This window comes from Barbus barbus (genome assembly GCF_936440315.1).
Source record: "Barbus barbus genome assembly, chromosome: 39".
Classification (NCBI taxonomy): domain Eukaryota; kingdom Metazoa; phylum Chordata; class Actinopteri; order Cypriniformes; family Cyprinidae; genus Barbus; species Barbus barbus.
Genome location: NC_136717.1, coordinates 5,502,839 through 5,523,750, shown reverse-complemented (window position 1 = coordinate 5,523,750; position 20,912 = coordinate 5,502,839). Strand labels below are relative to the sequence as shown.

General features: G+C 36.4%; 1 protein-coding gene across 1 annotated transcript; it reads right to left on the bottom strand.

Annotated features, from left to right (window-relative positions):
• Positions 1 to 364: 364 nt before the first annotated feature.
• Positions 365 to 10,836, bottom strand: LOC306858868 (uncharacterized protein). Its single transcript, XM_079399640.1, has 3 exons — positions 10,782 to 10,836; positions 10,270 to 10,431; positions 365 to 2,917 (listed from the first exon to the last, which is right to left on the bottom strand). Exons 2-3 carry the CDS (start codon positions 10,352 to 10,354, stop codon positions 960 to 962), a joined length of 2,043 nt encoding a protein of 680 aa, XP_079255766.1. The 5' UTR covers positions 10,355 to 10,431; positions 10,782 to 10,836; the 3' UTR covers positions 365 to 959.
• Positions 10,837 to 20,912: the final 10,076 nt, after the last annotated feature.

Genomic DNA, 20,912 nt, shown 5'->3' with positions numbered 1-20,912 from the left:
TTTCCACAGTGACCGCAAGTGAAAGATTTCCCTCTTATTACACGATTGTAACAGAATTTCTCATCTGTGAAATGTCTTTTACACTGATAACATTAAACTGTTCTCGAGTGAATTATTGTGTGGTTATTAAGGGATACATTGCATCTGAAACTTTTTCCACACTGTTGGCAGGTGTAAAGCTTCTCAAGTGTGAACACTCATGTGGCCTTTGGGGTTTCCTTTTTGAAAGAAACTCCACACTTAGGGCATATGAATGGCTTTTCTCCATTGTGAATTATCATGTGGACTTCAAGGTTTCCATATATAGTGAAATTTTACCACATTGTTGGTGTAACGGGGCGAACGAGACGCGAGACGTGCGGATCCAAGTGCAAGCTTTTATTTATAAACAGTCAATAAACAGGCAGGGTCAAACAATGGCAAACAGATATGGTACGGGCAAGACAGAGCAATCCTAGGACAAGCGAGAGTCGACGATCGGCGAACAATATCCAACAGGGCAAGGCAGAGAGATAATCCAGGTATACGAGCAATAGTCCAAGAGAGGTGCAAACAGAGTCCAAACGGCAAGGCAAATGGGTAAATCCAGGAAACGCGGGCAAGAATCAAAACACTAGAAAAACACACAAGGCAAGACTATGACAACAAAGTGGGTTCCGTATCGCAGCTAAAACTAGGAGAGTTATAAATGCAGAACAATACTAGAACTAAACAGAAAAACACAGAATGGCTCGGTAAGGCAGCTAACACTAGGGGAGTGATAAACGCAATACAATACTCGGCAGAGAGGAAGAGGAAGTCCATGGTTTATGTAGGGTGTGTGATCAGTGCAATCAGCTGTGTGTGTCGTCAGTGCAATGGATGATGGGAATTGTAGTCTGAGGTGGTGTGCAACAGTTAGTGTGGTGCAAGAGTCCATGTGGTGAGCGAGTGACCTCTGGTGGTGAGTTAACGGAAGTTCATAGACCAGATTCATGACAGTTGGCAGTTGAAAAGGCTCTCTTCCAGTGTGAACACCCGTGGACATTGAGGTTTCCTTTTTGACAAAAACTCTTTCCACACAGTTTGCAGGTGTAAGGCTTCTCTCCGGTGTGAATTCTCATGTGAGCATTACGGTTTGCTCTATCAGCAAAATTCTTTCCACACTGTTGGCAGGTGTATGGTTTCTCTCCAGTGTGAATTCTAATGTGCCTTTGAAGGGTTCCATTTTTTCTGAAACTTTTTCCACACAGCTGGCAGGTGTAAGGTTTCTCTCCGGTGTGAATTCTCATGTGGACTTTAAGGGTGTCTTTTTTTGTGAAACTCTTTCCACATTGCTGGCAGATGAAATGAATTCTAGCTCCTGTCTTTTGAGCTCTCTTTTGTGTTGCCTGTTCAGTTTGTGAGCAACTAAAACTTTCTCCAGTAAAATCATGTTTTTCAGACTGATCTTTGTCTTCCATTTCATTTAATTCTTCACTTTTCTCATCAGCATGAACACTCATGTGGCCTTTGAGGTTTCCTTTTTGACAGAAACTCTTTCCACACTTAGGGCATATGAACGGTTTTTCTCCATTGTGAATTCTCATGTGGACTTCAAGGTTTCCCTTTACAGTGAAACTTTTACCACAATGATGGCAGTTGAAAAGGCTCTCTCCAGTGTGAACACTCATGTGAACTTTGAGGTTTCCTTTTTGACTAAAACTCTTTCCACACTGGTGGCAGGTGTAAGGTTTCTTTCCAGTATGATTTCTCATGTGGCAATCTAGGCTTCCTTTTCGAATGAAACTATTTCCACACAGTTTGCAGGTGTAAGGCTTCTCTCCAGTGTGAATTCTCGTGTGAGCATTACAGTTTGCTCTTTCAGCAAAATTCTTTCCACAATGTTGGCAGGCGTAAGGTTTCTCTCCAGTGTGAATTCTAATGTGCCTTTGAAGGGCTCCACTACTAATGAAACTTTTTCCACACTGTTTGCAGGCGTAAGGCTTGTCTCCGGTGTGAATTCTCATGTGGACTATAAGGGTGTCTTTTTTAGTGAAACTCTTTCCACATTGTTGGCAGATGAAATTACTTCTAGCTCCTGTCTTTTGAGCTCTCTTTTGTGTTGCCTGTTTAGTTTGTGAGCAACTAAAACTTTCTCCAGTAAAATCATGTTTTTCAGACTGATCTTTGTCTTCCATTTCATTTAATTCTTCACTTTTCTCATCAGCATGAACACTCATGTGGCCTTTGAGGTTTCCTTTTTGACAGAAACTCTTTCCACACTTAGGGCATATGAACGGTTTTTCTCCATTGTGAATTCTCATGTGGACTTCAAGGTTTCCCTTTATAGTGAAACTTTTACCACAATGATGGCAGTTGAAAAGGCTCTCTCCAGTGTGAACACTCATGTGAACTTTGAGGTTTCCTTTTTGACTAAAACTCTTTCCACACTGTTGGCAGGTGTAAGGTTTCTTTCCAGTATGATTTCTCATGTGGCAATCTAGGCTTCCTTTTCGAATGAAACTATTTCCACACAGTTTGCAGGTGTAAGGCTTCTCTCCAGTGTGAATTCTCATGTGAGCATTACGGTTTGCTCTTTCAGTAAAATTCTTTCCACACCGTTGGCAGGCGTAAGGTTTCTCTCCAGTGTGAATTCTAATGTGCCTTTGAAGAGTTCCACTACTAATGAAACTTTTTCCACACTGTTTGCAGGCGTAAGGTTTCTCTCCGGTGTGAATTCTCATATGGACTTTAAGGGTTTCTTTTTTAGTGAAACTGTTTCCACATTGTTGGCAGATGAAATGTCTTCTAGCTCCTGTCTTTTGAGTTCTCTTTTGTGAATTCTGTTCAGTTTGTGAGCAACTAAAACTTTCTCCAGTAAAATCATGTTTCTCATACCGATCTTTGTCCTCCACTTCATTTAGTTCTTCACTTTTCTCATTCAGGAGCATGAAGTCTAAAGCAAAAAGAGAACAATACAAGTTATTCATATTTTAAATCGCACAAAGCAACATACATCAATACCAGAGTTCCTACACATTTTTCATTTCAAAATTCCATACTTTTCCAGACTCAAATTTCCAAACCTCTCGGTAGATTTTCAGACCATATTTAACATATATGGTTCATAGAGCATTATTTTCAGCTTTATATTTGATATATATCTTTGTAGAAAAGATGCATGAACTACAACTACATTTTGTACAAACTTGTCTCATACATATTATGTGTTCAGAAATAATATGCGGAAAATGCTTTAAAAAAAAACTCAAAAATCAAGGTAATTCAATATTCAATATCAAATTCAAATATAATAAGGTATACCACCAGTAGACTATTATTAACTATAAATGTTCTGTAAAAACAACAGCAGCTTTCAGCCGGTCACCATGATGCAAACATGAAATATCAGACATACCATAGTTGTTCTTCACAGGTTTTTTATTCGATTGCGCTGCTTTTCCGTGTAAACATGAACGTGTTTGACTGTTGCGCTCATGTCTCTTTCAGCATCTCATGCATGAAACAGCAGTCTAAAAACAGTTCGCTCAAGTTACAAGAAGTTCACTCCCATCTTCTTGCATGTTTTACCTATTCTACTGCCCGAGTCGCATGTTTGTCAACACAAAAGAGTTCAAGTGTGTGAATGGCGCTTAGCGATATATTTATGGTCCCTCACAGAGCACATCACTTGTGAGCGATAATCACGTACACCGACATGCGGTTGGATCAATCTTTTCTCTTTAATGTTATCATTGGCTAATTCTAACAAAGAAATTCCTCAATTTATAAAACATAAAATCGTGGCAAAACAACAAATTCAAATGAATCGATAAAATCGCCCAGCCCTACTTCTAACCTGCATTTTGCATAATGAAAAAGTGCAATTCATTGTCATATTTGGCGATCAGTAAAGAATTCACTTTTTGTACGATAAATTTATTTTCATTCAATTCTGAATTTTCTATTATAAAAAAAACTAAATAGGGCCAAAAGTCTGGAAACACAAATATTTTTCCATACTCCGCTTTCTTTTTTCCATACTTTTCCAGACCTGGAAAATCCTTAAATCAAATTCCATACTTTTCCAAACCCCGTAGGAACCCTGCAATACATTTAGACAAAGCATCAAAACCAGCAACATGTATGCTTGATACAAGCTACTGAAAGATGGGTTGGCTGCAATCCTCTTATCAAGATTGTTAACTCTTTACTTTCTTCCTGAAATGATCCAAACACATTTCAATCTGGCATTTATCAAACCTTTATGAAACATGGCAGTTACCAACATCACACCATGCTTAAACAGTCCTTCCAGGATTTTGCAATTCTGTGATTGATGTGATTTAACACAAAATCAACCAACTCCACATAATTCAGAGGAGCTTTCAATTTTTCTAAATTGCCACAGATTTTGAACCTAAGGTGTCAGCCAAAACCCACTTCAAATCGATCTTGCATTCTTTCTACAACCCGAATTCCGGATGTTAGGACATTTTTAAAATTTCAATAAAATAAAAACTCAAAGACAAACCACATGAGCCAGTATTTTATTCACAATAGAACATAGATAACAAATGTTTAAACAGAAATTTTACACTTATCCACTAAATGAGCTCATTTAAAATGTAATGCCTCGTACGGGTCTCAAAAAAGTTGACACGGGGCAACAAAGGGCTGAAAAAGCAAGAAATTTTGAAAATATTCAGCTGGGAGAACATCTAGCAACTAATTAAGTTAACTGACATCAGATCTGTAACAAAAGAGATGTCTTGGAGAGACAGAGTCTCTCAGAAGTAAAGATGGGCAGAGGCTCTCCAATCTGTGAAAGAGTGTGTAAAGATTGTGGAATACTTTAAAAACAACGTTCCTCAACTTCAAATTGCAAAGGCTTTGCAAATCTCAACATCTACATTGCATAACATCATCAAAAGATTAAGAGAAACTGGAGAAATCTCTGTGCATAAGGGACAAGTCTGAAGACCTCTGTTGGATGTCCATGGTCTTCAGGCCCTCAGATGACACTGCATCACTCATTGGCATGATTCTGTCATTGACATTACTAAATGGGCCCAGGAATACTTCCAGAAACCACTGTCGGTAAACACAATCCACCGTGCTATCTGCAGATACCAACTAAAGCTCTATCAATATAAATTACAGACCTGGCCCCACATTCTACATTTATATGGTTGCTAAATTGCCAATGGTTTTCCCCCACTATCAAGAAGATGCCAAACAGATCAACTCCATCGGACTTCAAACACAATCCAAAAGAGAAGTAAATGACCCTCGGTCCCAGGCAATAAAGGCCTGTCTAGACCCTTAGACTTCCTCCACAAATACAATACACATCACGCACACACTAGGGGTGTCGAAATTAATCGTTGCATCGCGATGCAGATGTGAACACTTCTGCATCGATGCAGTAATAGGCCATAATCGATTATAGCCTATGATGTCATTCGCATACGTGGCAGGCTTCATTGCACAGAATATGCGCTGTGAGACACGTGCGCATTGCTTGACAGTGCTTCCACTCGCTGTTATTTTAGTCTTTTACTTTAGATATGCTTTAATTTCTGCCGTTTGGAATACCATCTGCCGTAATGGTAACTGTTAATTGCAATGCATCTTTTTTTCGATTTGTGGAATTCAGCATGCTTTAGGTTTAAACTATTGTCATTATTCTGTTTCCATACCTTTTCATAAATATGGCTGTTTTCAAGGGTTTTCCAGGACTTAAATTGCAAAAAGTAAAATTCAAGTTCTTCAAGTGTGACTGCTTGTGTGATATCCTATGATTTAAATGAGACAAAATGCATACCGGAGCATTTTTTAGGGCATACCTGCATTAATGGAGTTGTTGCCCTGCATCATATTTGTCAACAGTCAAATGTAAGATGATGTACATACAGGTCTTGGGGCCAGTGAGGCCAGTGCGTTAGCGATTACAATATTTTAACGCAGTTAATTACGCTTTTTGTTTACTGTGTTGAGAGTTGCTGAAATCGCGTTTGGTCTTGTACTGTATCGCGTATCTTGTCAGTGTGTGCACTTGCTCAGCCATTTTTAGTTGATTAACAGGGAAGTGGGTCCAGCTGAATTAAAATGGTGATTTGTTGGATTGGTATAAAAAAGGTTATTATACCGCGGCAGCGGTCGCGGCAGTCGTCGTGTGAAGCCCTCCTAGTGTGAAGACCGAAGAGTGTAAAGACCATCAACTCTACCGTGCGACTCCACCGGGCAGGGACACCAGCAAGGGATAGAAGTATCGCTTTTTATTTTATTTTTTTCATTTATTTGTTTATTATTGAAGTGTTAATGCATGTGTCAATTTTATTTAATTTCTTTATTTTCTTAATATGTAGGTATATAGTATTTATAGAGTTGTAACTTTTAGTTTTAGTTACTTTTTCTTATTTGTAAGTCGCTTTGGACAAAAGCGTCTGCTAAATGACAAAAGTAAGTAAGTAAAAGTAATTAATTATCACGTTAAACTGACAACCCTACAATGTATGCAACCTTATCTATTAAGGTATATACTGTATGAATCCATGGTTTAAAATTCAGCATCACATGGATATTTGGTCTTTATATTTTCAGCACAATGTGTATGTTAATCTGGAATTGGTTTGGAAAGTGAATTATGCACAGAGAAAACCTTAAAGATGTGGACTTTAAGCTATGCAAATAGACATCTCAGAGACCTCTGACTATGGCTGCAAGATTTTTGTTTTTGGTATTTCAATATTGGAATTTTTTTTTAAAAGCTCTATTTGGAAGACAAAAATAATCAGTGATTGGGGTGCTTTTGTAGGTAAGACAGCATAGAAAATAAACAAATTACAAGCATAGGTAAATATAATAGAACAAAGATACAAATGAAATAAACGGTGCTTAATGTTTTTAAGTTAATTATTTCAGTATTCAGGTACAGAAATGAAAATCAAATGTAAAATAACACTGAATAGTCTTCACTGTATAAATTAAATCTAATAAATCTGTGTTAAAGCGACAAAAGTGTTTTTTCTCTGTGTTTTGTTGTTTGATTAACATTCACGACACAGAAAGCCTCACTGCTGTAAATCAATATACTGTTACACATCCATTTTCTTTTTTACTTATTTACCTTTTAGGTAAATCATTTACTCAGGCACAAATAGACACGGAAGTGAATGGCATTCAGTGTACAGATTGTCAAAGCAACTTCACAATATAAAAATAGGAAAATAGTGTCAATAATGTAAAATGACAAGATTAAACACTCAATTTTCAGTTAAAGGCATTTCATTATTGAATTCAGTGACGTCATCGTCCAGCTCAGTTCAGTTTAAATGGTATCTGTGCAATCAAGTCGACAATATCCCTAGAAATGTAGTGTCCCCATCAAACACAAGTATGGGGTGCCACAGGGCTCAGTATTAGATCCTCAGCTTTTTATGCTTGTATATGTTTCCCCTGATAGAAAGTAGGTCTTATTTGATATGCAAGTGTATGTGCAAATTTTTGCATGACATTGGTGTATAAATATTTTCATAAATCATGATTCAACAAAAGCTGTGTGTGTGAACAAATCTCTATGTGTGCAATGCATGTACTGTGAATTAGGAAGACTTTTTTGGCAAGTTCTCCTACAAATATTAAATATTACACGCATTTATTAGTGACCCAATATCATTAGATTTTACTGTTAAACCAATGATCCTCATTCAAGTCTTAAATTTTTCACAACCATAAAAACCTTAATCTCTCCAGAAACCTGGATCTCGTTACGGTTACATTTGTTGCCCATTTCTGCCTACCAAACATCTAAGGTAAGTTAGTTATACGAAGGGCCTGAGTTCAAATGTATTTTAGGAATCCTGTTCATTCTTCTGAATAACCTGTGCAGAGCTTAGACTTCCCCAGTGAAGAAATTATCAAAGCAGACAGAGCTGATCGATCAACAACAACAAAATAATAAATATATTGCATTGACAAATGTATTGATGGACAAGTTATTGATAGTCACTGTTGCAGTAGGAACATAAAAACTGAGAAACAATACAAAAATTCAAGACAGCTACTTATACTACAGCTACTTATACTATTTTCACCACAAAATTAACGATACAAACAATACTCTACTTCAAAATCTGCTCGTTTTCCAATTCACTGCTATAAACTCACGTTGGCGGACAGTTGGCTGAATGTTTGATGCATATCTAGGGCTTCGGACTGTGACCAACTTTTTTCTGCCCGTGTGACTAAATTTTGTGTGCGGTCGCACTGGCGCAACCACCACATTGTTCAACTCATAAGCACTGCCATTTCTGTTGCATATGTGAAACATCAAACGGCAAACGAAACTGAAAGCATAAAGAAACCGTGCTAATCATTTGAACTGCACAGCGCTTAGAGTGTACACTGCCAAAAATGGCTTATCTTACTTAGCATTTTTGTCTTGTTTCTAGACAAGACAAAAATGTCTTTCTTTTGTCTTGTCTTGTTTAATTTAGTTTTTTCCCCCTGGAAAAAAGACTAAATATCATTTTACTTATCTAGTAAATGTATCTTGATTCATGAATTTTTAAATACTAAGTAAGATGAGCCATTTTTTCACAGTGTATGGCCTAGTTCATACTCGCCGCGTCAGCAGGAGTGCGAAGCATGGATGGTTTTCATGCTAAAGTAAAGTAAAAGACTGCTTCTTAAACCAGTGAAGGTGAACATGTTGGTACTCGTAGAATTCAAGAATTTATCGTGACTGGACAGTTTTGATTTAAAACAATTTATAAATTCTCCTACCCTCAAAAGGTCATAATGCTGGATCTGGTGTGTTGTTCAGGTGTAATTCCTTAGAATTGCAGTATTTCTGATATGCCTTTATCAGATCATATTCTGGTGTCTTGTAATGCTCAGATACCTGTATTCAAGTTCAATTTATGTCGTACCATTACATTTTGGAACATAAAGAACATTGATGTCTCAGTTTTTGCTGAAGTTCTTGCCACCCTTTCCAGCAATGGTTTCCAGCAAAAGGGGGAATGATTCAAGTAACCTTGATAGCTTTTAGCCCCATTTCAGATGTACCTAAAATATTGGATAGGGCTGTCGCTGCTCAAGGTCAGGATAATCTTTCTGATAATAGCTTATATGAAGAATTTTGATTAGGCTTCCATTCACATCATAGTGTTGAGACTGCATAACTTAAGATTTGCAATGACTTGTTGTCTGCTGCCGATTCAGGACTTCCATCTATACTTATTTTTGCTTGATCTGACAGCAGCATTTGATACTATCTTGCATAGTATTTTGTTGGACAGATTGGAGTCTATTGGAATCATGGGTACTGCCCTGACTTGGTTTCGATCTTATCTAACGGGCCGCACTCAATTTGTTCAGTTGAAGCAGTTCACATCAAAGCCTTCATATGTTTCTACTGGGGTTCCTCAAGGCTCAGTTTTGGGTCCTCTTTTGTTTATCATTCATCATCTACCTCTTGGGAATTTTAAGAAGTTTGGTATTCAGTTTCACTGCTATGCTAACAACACCCACCTCTACGTTTCCTCCATCTATCCTCTCAGATTGTGTAGCTGAGATTGAAGACTGGTTCACATCAAATCTTCTTAAACTAAATAGAAGTGAGACTGAAATTCTCCTAGTTGGCTCAAAAACCAATCTGTCTAAGTTTAAATGCTCCTCAGTTTTCACTACAGTATGTGCGAAATAGTGAAAGTCTTATTGTTTTTAAATCTAGCATCTTTTTAGGCAGGCTTTTATGTGATTGTTTGTATTGGGTCTGTTAGGCTGTAATAGTGATTGTTGTTTACTCTTAATTGTTTTGTTGTAAGTCGCCTATAAATAAAATGAAATAATAAGCGCTGAACGATCGCTGACACCCTGGACCAATTGTGATTGTAGTGGTGGGCTGATTATTTTGTTCCAGTCCAGCCCTGTTCATCAGGATCAGTGTCCATATGTTTCATTAACAGTTCTTGCTAGCATTGTGTATTTACATTGGTAACTGTGATTTCCATAACCCAAAACTGCTTTTATAGCCTTAACTTATACCGTTTATTCATCAGTATCTGTCATATTCTTGCAATTTATGTTATGTTGTCAAGTAAAGTGGGACAGTACTTGTGTGTGGGTCATCCATTTTTGTGAATATATGGGTTACAGCTTAATAACCATGTGGAAATGTGGGTCCCATGGGCAAACCAGTTGAGAACCACAGCTTTAGAAATATCACTAATTTCTGTAGAGCTGCACATTTTAATAAGAATCACATGAGCGAGTTCAGCTTTGAGAAAGAAAACCAACCTGTTTGTTCCTCAGTATCTTCTTGTTTGAGTATGAATGCTTCTTCAATCTTCAAGTCTTCACTCTCCTCTTTAATTAACGCCATCTTTATAAATTAGTGGGTCACGTGGATCTCAGTTGCTTCAGCGGGGGGGGGTTTTCTGTGTGTTTGGACACTTTGACCTATTTAAGATGAGAATAATTAACAGAGAGATAAATGCAAAGTAAATCTCTGGGTGCTAAGAGTTAATGGCCTTAAATGACCGTGTAGGACAAAAAATAGCACTCAAATTAACAAATGGGCATAATATAAAAGGTTCATTAAGATATTTACTCATTTGTAGGTTACATGTAATAAATTCCACTTTCAATGGAAACGTTTGCAGTTGATGTTTAAATGTCATTATTTCATTTACACTGTTTTGCGCGTTACTCACAAAGAATAACCTTCATTATGTCACTAGGTAAAACATTACACTCTGTAATTTCATTTCACAGTTTTATATACAATTTAAGCGATTAAAAGCACACACCTCTCTTCAGCAGAATCACAGACGGCGCAGCCTTATGACGTCACATCTCCACACCAAAATAAAAGTCTTGTTCGCTAAAATAAAAGGATTTTACACTAGAAAACTGATAATAAATAAGGTGACTTGAAGAGATTAATTGCAGAGCTATCAAAACCGCTATCAATACAGATGAGCTTTATATCTAGTCTTATGAATATAAACAACTGTGAAGTACTTTAAATTCATGATAAACTACAGAGCATTTGTGATATTTCTAATCAAATATATACTTAAGTATCTGGTCTTCAAATTACAGGACTGGAAAGAACTTCTGAATATTTCAAACTCATAATAAATGTGTGATTTAACCATCTGTTCATTTATTAACTGATACTAACCCAGATAGCAGCCGGACACTGAAACAAAACCAAATTATCATTGATTTTTCATCAGGTCTGCACCCTGAAATAATGTTATTTCAACAATGAAAAATCGATCAAGATGGACACAATATCAACATTTGTTCAACGTAAATTAAATCACTTATTTAACATTGAAACAACATGTGCAGCAGGATTCTCTGCCAGTTAATTGGCTGTTTTTACTTCTTTCAACCAGAGAACATGTAGGGAAGCAATTAATATGCTTTTGAATCAAGAACATCCTTCAGGTCACATACAAATGTATTTAATTATGCCCCCACAGTTGGAACAGGAAATGATCACATTCAAGAAAAACAAGTGGTTCTAAAAATGACATAGCATGGAGACTTTAAGACTTCAGAGAGCTTAAAATACAACTTAAATACAGAATATGATCAAAATGATTAAAAGAATTACATGGAACATTTCATTCTGAATTTACAAAACAAATACCAAGAGAACAGGAAGAATTTCAAGGATTAAAGTTACTCTTCTGATGCAAAAATGATGTCCTTAATGAAACGGATAGTCAGATTTTAAACGGATAGATGAACTCAGGATTCTCCAACACGAGAGATACCCCCAATCCGTTCAGGGGCATAACGGAGCCATTTCACTGTCACAGTGTAGTCAAACTCTGAGGCCTCCTTTTTCTCCACTTTCAGTTGTTGCTGTAAGGCATCTAAAGAATGGGGAAAAAAAGGGAACAAAAAGGAAGTTAGAACTGCACAATGTTGTAAAACATTTCATTGGTAGTAGTGTATTACTGAAAGAAGATGGGTCCTGAAAATGCGACTTGAAATTGGATCAAATATTTACATTTAAATTAAAACAAGCTGAATTCAAATGTAAGACTCTTTTAATAGACATTTTCTTGAAGCATCTGAAGACCTACTGGATGACTGAATGGAAAAGCTGTGTCAAAACATTAAAAGTAAAAAAAGGTAGATTATTAATTAACAAAGCTTGATAGTTTGAGCATTTTACTTGCATTTGTAACAAAAAAAAAAAGTGCGCGCAAACTGTAAAATGTATTTAGGAGTATGTGAATAAAAAGTAGACCCCTTCCTTCTTTTTTTTAATTCAAAGTAAAATTTTAAATTAAGGTCACAAAGTCTTAAAGGATTAGTTCACTTTTAAAAAAACTTTTGCTGATAATTTACTCACCCCCATGTCATCCAAGATGTCCATGTCTTTCTTTCTTCAGTCGAAAAGAAATTAAGGTTTTTGATGAAAACATTTCTCCATATAATGGACTTCATAGGGACCCAAACGGTTCAAGGTCCAAATGACAGTTTCAGTGCAGCTTCAAAGGGCTTTAAACGATACCAGACGATGAATAAGGGTCTTATCTAGCGAAACGATCGGTCATTTCAAAAATAAATAAAAAAGTTTAAGTTTTATAAGCACAAATGCTCGTCTTGCTCTCTTCTGTGATGCGCGTTCGTGATGTCACGTAATACGCAATTACGTGGAAAAGGTCACGGCTGACTTAGGCGGAAGTACCGAGTCAGTAGGCTTTTTAATATTAAAACACCCAGGATACGCACACGAAATGGGCATTTTAAACGATAAACTGACACAAAGACATTTGAATATGTGTATATGGTCCTCCTTCCGCACATTTGTAAACACTGACTCGGTACTTCCGCCTAAGTCAACCGTGACCTTTTCAACGTCATTGCGTATTACGTGACGTCACGAACGCGCATCACAGAACAGAGCAAGGCGAGCATTTGTGCTTATAAAACTTAAACTTTTTTATTTATTTTTGAAATGACCGATCGTTTCGCTAGATAAGACCCTTATTCATCGTCTGGTATCGTTTAAAGCCCTTTGACGCTGCACTGAAACTGTCATTTGGACCTTGAACCGTTTGGGTCCCACTGAAGTCCATTATATGGAGAAATGTTTTCATCAAAAACCTTAATTTCTTTTCGACTGAAGAAAGAAAGACATGGACATCTTGGATGACATGGGGGTGAGTAAATTATCAGCAAAAGTTTTTTTAAAAGTGAACTAATCCTTTAAATATTTGAAACCGTAGTAACAAAGGCTTTAATTATCTTTTTAAGAGGTCTTTACAGAATTTGCAATATAGCTTAATGCAGTCTTTCCCATTCATTATTTACAGTGATGGCCAGACATAGTCTAATCTGTCCTTCTATAGTTTCAAAAAGAACCAAAAATATATTTGAATTTATAATAAAAAAAAAGATCTCTAACATTATATTAATGTTATTTCACAAAATCTTTTGATTTTATAAAATTGTGCACTCATGATTTTTCTAGAATAACTTTTGCTGCGGAATTATCCACTAACCTAGTTTATAATAGTATTTTCGGCAGATTATGATTATATATTTTTTTCTTTTGTTATTTTTTTCTTAAAATTAAGTTGTTTATATTTAGTAGATTGTATTTAACACAACAGACAACACAGAGGCTGCGTCCGAAATCGCATACTACTTGTGTAGGTACTACATTTGAATTCAAACGTACTTCTCGACCGTTAAAAAAGTACGTTCTATATAGTATGAATGAGGGTAGTATGAATAGAATTCGGACATACTACATCCGCCATGTTCATGAAGTCATCTCATCGATTTACAACGGTTAAACTTTCATAAGTCAGCCGTTTACTTTGTGGTTAAATTGCACTTGTTTAAAATAATCAATGACAACGTTTTCCCTTGAGGTACTTGCACTTGAAAACAGCCGCGTCGCCGCCTTCCGCCATTTTTCGAATATGACGCCTCCTCTCCCGTGGCCTCATGGGATAGTAAAGTGTCCATCGTATGCCTAGAATTCGGGCGGAAGTAGTAGGTCATCCGGGTAATTCTCGCCTACTGTTTTTCGAATACTATGAATTCGGACATACTACTCGCCTCGCATACTGTTTTTCGCATACTATATAGTAGGGAAGTATGCGATTTCGGACGCAGCCACAGAACTATAGAAATTCCACATTGATTTAAAAATAAAATAAAAAAAACTGCTGGTATTGGCCGATACTAAGATTTTTCGAGATTGGATCGGTTCCTAGCCTATACACGCAACAGTATCGTGTCCTTTGACTTTGAAACATGCATCGCTATTTAATTAAATCATCACCTATTGAAATGTAATAATCACATTAAGCCATTTTGTGATACCTGTTTTTCTGTCCCCAACGTTAAGACCTCTTGAAAAGATAATTAAGGCTTTTCTCATTCCATTAAAGATATTTAAGACATTTTATGGACTTGATAAACTGAAAAATTTGATAGAACTGAATTTCAAATGAAGACCTGCGTGGACCCTGACTTACCAAACATGTGACAGACACCGATTAATGTCAGATCTGTTTAGAAGAAAATACATTATTGTTGAACTACTGAAAAACTATGTACATTTTAGGTTTTTGGACTCGGCCACAAGATTATATTGCAGTATTCATTTGTAGGTGACATAACATGACATTTTAAAACACATTTGTTTCATATATGGCAGGGAAAGTGGATCTGAATACGAGAAAGATAAGAAAACAGTGTGGAAGATTTTTTTTTTTTTATCAAAACTAACAAACAGGATACCTGGTATCACAATCCTTGGAGCCTGAGGAAATTTCTTCTTTTTAACCTTAAAATTCCTCCTCTGAATCAACATCCTGACTATATACAGGGTTTGGTCTGAAACAAAGAATCAGACTGCATTATAGACACAATTTCAAATAAAATGTTATACATTTCTTTATTATTTGTCAGTTTAAATAACATTACTTTGACTTTCTTCTTGGTCGTCCATCAAACTCATCCTCTGACTGCATATCAGTTGTGTCAGTTTTCTTTTATATATCTCTGCAGGCTTCTTTGGGCTTCTTCATAAGTATCTGGGGAGGAAAAATACACATTTAAGATATAGTTTGGGGAAAAACATTCATACTGTGCCGCTCTGTAACCCCTTCTACTGCTTCAACCCCTTGTACTGTATCAGATTCCAACTAAATACCCAAAAAAATCAGATTTGGACTGACAGTGTGAGCACAGCCTTAATACTTGAAACGAACGAAAGATGAACGAAAATCTTGTTGCTTTCGATTTACATAAGGGTGAGTAATTAATGACAGGATTTTCATTTTTAGGTGAACTAACCCTTTAAAATAACACTTCAACAGATGTTTACTTACCATGACTTATTAAACATCTCACTGGCTCATAAAAAATCCATCCGTCACCTGGCTGGAGGCATTTTTTTACTGCAGCATGAATTTTCGATTTCTCTTTGGGGGGGAAATAGTGGGCATGATAATTTGTCACGGTGAAGCCAGTTCTGAGGGACTATTTCAGTGCCACCATTTTTAAACTGCACAATGCACCACTGCTTCTTGTTTTCTATTTAGACACCTTGAGAAAAGAAAGCAAAGATAGTAAATAAACTTCAATTATGTACCTAATGTCACTGAGTCATCCACATAAACCATATTTTCCAAAGGTGTTGTCCATGTACTGAGTTAATATTCATCAATACAACATGATTTTTGTATTACTTGGTGTACGTTGAACACAATTTCACTTCTGCCATAAAGCTCTCCAAAATGGCTTACAAAGGAGACAAGCATGTTACGAGCCAACTCAACCGTGCCATCTGAGATGCAAGGAGAGAGAAGGAAACACATCCCAACAGAAAACAACATGAAATTATCATACAGCTCACTGGGAATGCTGTTTCTGAGTACAATAGGCCCTGTATACAGCATGAATGAGCGTAGCTCAGTGGCTTTCCAGCGATCGATCTCTGTCAGTGACCTGGGCTTACGGTTAAATTCGACAGGTGTGTGAGCACAGAGCATCATCAGTTTTGAAGAAATTTAATTTATGGATTGTCTAGAAAATCGTGTGGCCAGTGAATGTCCTCTTGTCCACAGGTACAGTAACTTCCTAGTGTCACCTAAACAGCAAAGGTGCATATAGTCTAATGGAAACATCGAGGCCATTTTTACTATGCCACTTAAAGAAGAAAGCTTCTGTCCCAAGTCATGTTCTTCATCAAGCATTGCATCAAAGTCTTCATCAGTTCGTGGTTTTGCATTTGTCTCAGGGTATGTCATCTTGTTTCACTCCCCTAACTGGCAGCATTTGTCACACCCTGAATAACCATCGTGAGCCTTAGTCATCTTAATAAATGCACGAGCAGGTGCATCACACACAAAGGAAGAGACAATTACTTGGAACTTTCTACCACAGTAAATGATACCATTAGCCAGCAAATCTGTCAAATCTTTAATAAAAGTATTCAAACACTTTATAGCTTGCTAATCCCACAAAACAGACCAACAATGAATGGGGACTTACTGTAGTCACAATTGACTAAAGCAAGGATCGGCCAAAACTGAACCTTGGAGCTTCTAAAACGAGGGAGCCCAGGGCACTGTAAGAGAAAAAAATACATAATACAATATACACATAATATAACACAACATATAATGTAACATGAATATATAAATATTTTCAAAATACATACTGTATGTGTAATAATAAATATGCACAGTACACATACATATATTATGTAAACAAAAACTTTTATTTTGGATGCGATTAATCAGTTGACAGCACTAATATATATATATATATATATATATATATATATATATATATATATATATAAATAAAATCAAGGTAAATTTATAAATGGCAGTAAATGACAAAAGAATTAGTGTTGCTGCGAGGGTCATTCCCATTTATCAATTTTACTATATTTTTGCCCTCTTTGTGATTTTTTTTTTTTGGCTTTGAGCTAAAAAAATAAATTAATAATAATAATAATATTTGCTGTCCTCTCACGCTCACAATTATGGAATTTTACCAAACTATTACAACTTCGTTGCTGCATTTTGGGGGATTTTCACCCTGAATTGGAAATAATTTGACCGCGCTTTTTTTGAACTACAAAAGAAAAAGCTACCCGCGAGCTTTTTTTTTTTTTTTTTTAATGCAAAAAGTATCACAGAATGGTCTCCTGGGACACTTACCGTATATATGCAAGTGTATATGGTAGGGTTTTATGGAAAAATAAAGCAAAATTAAACAATGTATTATTTAACACTAGAACCGCCAGAGGTCGCTCTATAACTAAAAGCGCTAGCGGGCAAATTTTACCCACACGCATGGCAACTGTTTTTATATGGCTAAAGAACATATTATTTCATTGTATTATGCCACTGTCTTCACAAAGAAGTGTCTAGAGTCATGAAATGATTATGTCTAGTCGTCAACTATATTTTTACCCTGCTGTTTTGTTCAAGACTTTTTAATGCATCCTACACTAATCCATTATGCTCAGTAAGATAAAAAAAAAAAGCCTGCACTGACAACGAAAATTAGAAGGTAGTAAATATTTGGGTGGTGTAATATTATAATACAATGTCATTAATCAATATATTAGAATAACCATGTTATTTAAATTACTTATTAATAGACAATAATGAGAAATAACATGTTGTTTAGGATGATGCTATGACAAATTAAAGCGCACAGCTACACCTAGGCCCAATTATTAATTTGTTTAGTTATATAATTTATCATTTGAATAAGAGAACAACACCAATAAACTTCGGGTAATCCAAAAAAAAATTTAATTACATCATATTTCGGAGTTTTTATTTTTTTTATTCAGTAAATGACTAGATTAAATAGCAACACAGTAGCGAACAATAAACGATATGGCAAGACAAAAATGAAATAATAAAACCAAAGTTTGACCAATTATGAGTAACCTTAGGCTAAAACATCTAAATAAGATGTCTGGATCACTGTCAGATGAGCCGTCAGATGCTAAGCCGACCCAGGACGCATAACTTAACCATCAGACTCTCATCACTCATGGCATTTAGTGTTTCTAATACCTACCTTTCATAAACCGCCTTCTTTTAGTCATTTTTACTTTATTTATGAAACTGATAACAGCTAATTCAGTGAGTAAAAGGCGTTGCCTAGAAATCTTCGATGTTAAAACATAAGCGGCAAGAATATGAATAAATTTGACCCGCGCAGCGCTTATGGGTATAAATGCTCCGCTTTTTGATCTGGTTTTATCTAATTTATTTTTAACAACATTGCATTGTAAATTACATAATTTTAGTAAAAGTCAAGACTTGAATGTTTTGTTGAAAATCTGTTATGTACATTTGAAAAACAGCCACGGGTAAAATTGACCCCGTGGCGGTTCTGCTGTTAAAGAAAATCCTGATTGGCTGTTAAATCTGTGCATGGTGCGCGTTCAAGTGACTCTAAGCGCCGCAGTTCACTCCAAATTGTCCAGAAAAACCCACAAGTTGTAGCGATGATTAAAAACGCAAAATGAAATACAAATCATGTACCTTTTTCTCTGTGGTGTACCTTATTCGTTGTGTTCATCGCAACGAAAAATATCGCATTCACCAACTGTCGTCAAACAATGAAACTGTAATAAAAGTACACAGATATTTTTTGTTGTTGTTAATCTTTGTGCACTTACCTCTAATTAACCACTTTGTCGCTGCCTTTATGCCTCAGTTGTCTCTGTCTGTTTTGCGCTTGAAGTTTGCGCGCTTTGATTTGATTGGTTTGATTTTAGGATCCCTGCCCTTAAGCATGTGGTGGGCTTACTGGGGGGTGATTGAGAAGGTCAAGTGAGGAGGATTGAGTGGAGGCAATGCCTCCATCCCGATATGACTGGATATTGCTGGTTATGTTCAACTGTGATCGGTTCATGAGATAAATCCTACTCCGTGTTTGTGAGCATTCTTCGTTCACGAATCAGTTTGAATAAACATTATAATGGCGTTAATAGGAGGACTAATTTTAAAAAGTAAATGAACAACTCACACACTTACATATATCCACTTTATTAAAGTAAGACTTAAAATGGCATGAAAACATAATATGTGGAGTTTTTAGTGAGTAATCAGTTTGGTAAAATTTTAATCTCTGATCAATATTTACCTAGCTTTGATGACTGATGTGTAGAAAAATGCAAAATAAAAAAAGTTAAAAGTTAATTATTAAAAAGAATAGCTGAACATAAGTTCACAAATAAATTGTATTGTTTAAATTGTAACTGCCTTTGGAATAAATGTGAAATGCTTAAAAACATTAACTTGATGAGATTCATATTTTGCTTTAATAAAAAAGTGAAAGTGAAGTGACATACGGCCAAGTATGGTGACCCATACTCAGAATTCTTGCTCTGCATTTAACCCATCCATAGTGCACACACACAGCAGTGAACACACACACACACACTGTGAACACACACCCGGAGCAGTGGGCAGCCAATGCTGTGGCACCCGGGGAGCAGTTGGGGGTTCGGTGCCTTGCTCAAGGGCACCTCAGTCGTGGTATTGAGGGTGGAGAGAGCACTGGACATTCACTCCCCTCACCTACAATCCCTGCCGGCCCGAGACTCGAACCCGCAACCTTTGGATTTACGAGTCCGACTCTCTAACCATTAGGCCTAATGTAAATGTTAATGTAAAAATATAAAATAGACTAACAGAAAAAGAAAAAAAAAATCTAAGTAATGTTTATTAACCAAGAAAATGTGACTGGGACATGAATTTACATTTGATTAAAAAAAAAAAAAAAAAAAAAACTTTGGAGGACTTTGCCTCCTCGTTTCAGAACACCACCTCACAACACTGGTAGAAAGTTTTATTTATGTCTGAAACTCTTTCTATACTATTGACAGGTGAAACTCTTCCCTCAAGTGTGAGCTCTCATGTGAGTCTTGAGATTTGCTTTTTTTATGAAAATCTTTCCACAGTCGTAACACATAAAAGGCTCATGTCCAATGTGAGTCATTATGTGCCTCTTAAGGTGATTCCTGTCTGTGAAACTCGTTCCACACTGATGGCATATAAAACAGCTCTCTCTTAAGTGGATCTTCATGTGCTTATTAAGGCTTTCTTTATACGGGAAACATTTTCCACACTGATCACATGCGAAAGGTTTCTCTCCAGTGTGAACTCTCATGTGAATCTTGAGTTTTCCTTTTTGATTCAAGGTTTTTCCACACAGTTGGCAGGTGTAAGGCTTCTCTCCAGTGTGAATTCTCATATGACTATAAAAGGTTGCTTTATGTGGGAAACGTTTTCCACATTGACCACATACAAAAGGCTTCTCTCCAGTGTGAATTCTCATGTGACTCTTAAGACTATCAATTCGTGCGAAGCTCTTTCCACATTGCTGGCAGGTGTAAGGCTTCTCTCCGGTGTGAACTCTCATGTGGACTTTAAGGTTTCCGTTTTTTCTAAAACTCTTTCCACACTGTTGGCAGATAAAATGACTTGTAGTTCCAGTCTTCTGAGCTCTTTTTTGAGAGGAAGTCTTTTCAGTCTGTAAACTACTAAAATGTTTTTCTCCACTTATGAAATCATGTTTAATATCGTTCTCTTTCCTTTCATTCAGATCTCGACTCTCCTCCTTCACTGTCATCAGGTCTAAGTCAAAAAGACAAATACATGATAACCCTAGCTTAATGGCATAACACAACAGACATTAAAACATTGACATTAATTGGCATCAAAACCATCAATACTATTCAAAGCAGAGAAATAACATATGACGGGCTAAAGCATCACAGTGCCACTGTCACAGTGTGGGGTTGTAGGTGTGGATTTCATTCAGCCTCCTTGACCATCACACAACTCAACTTTCATTCCCAATTTTCACCGGAAATTGACCAATAACCAAAAACAATATTCCAATTATTT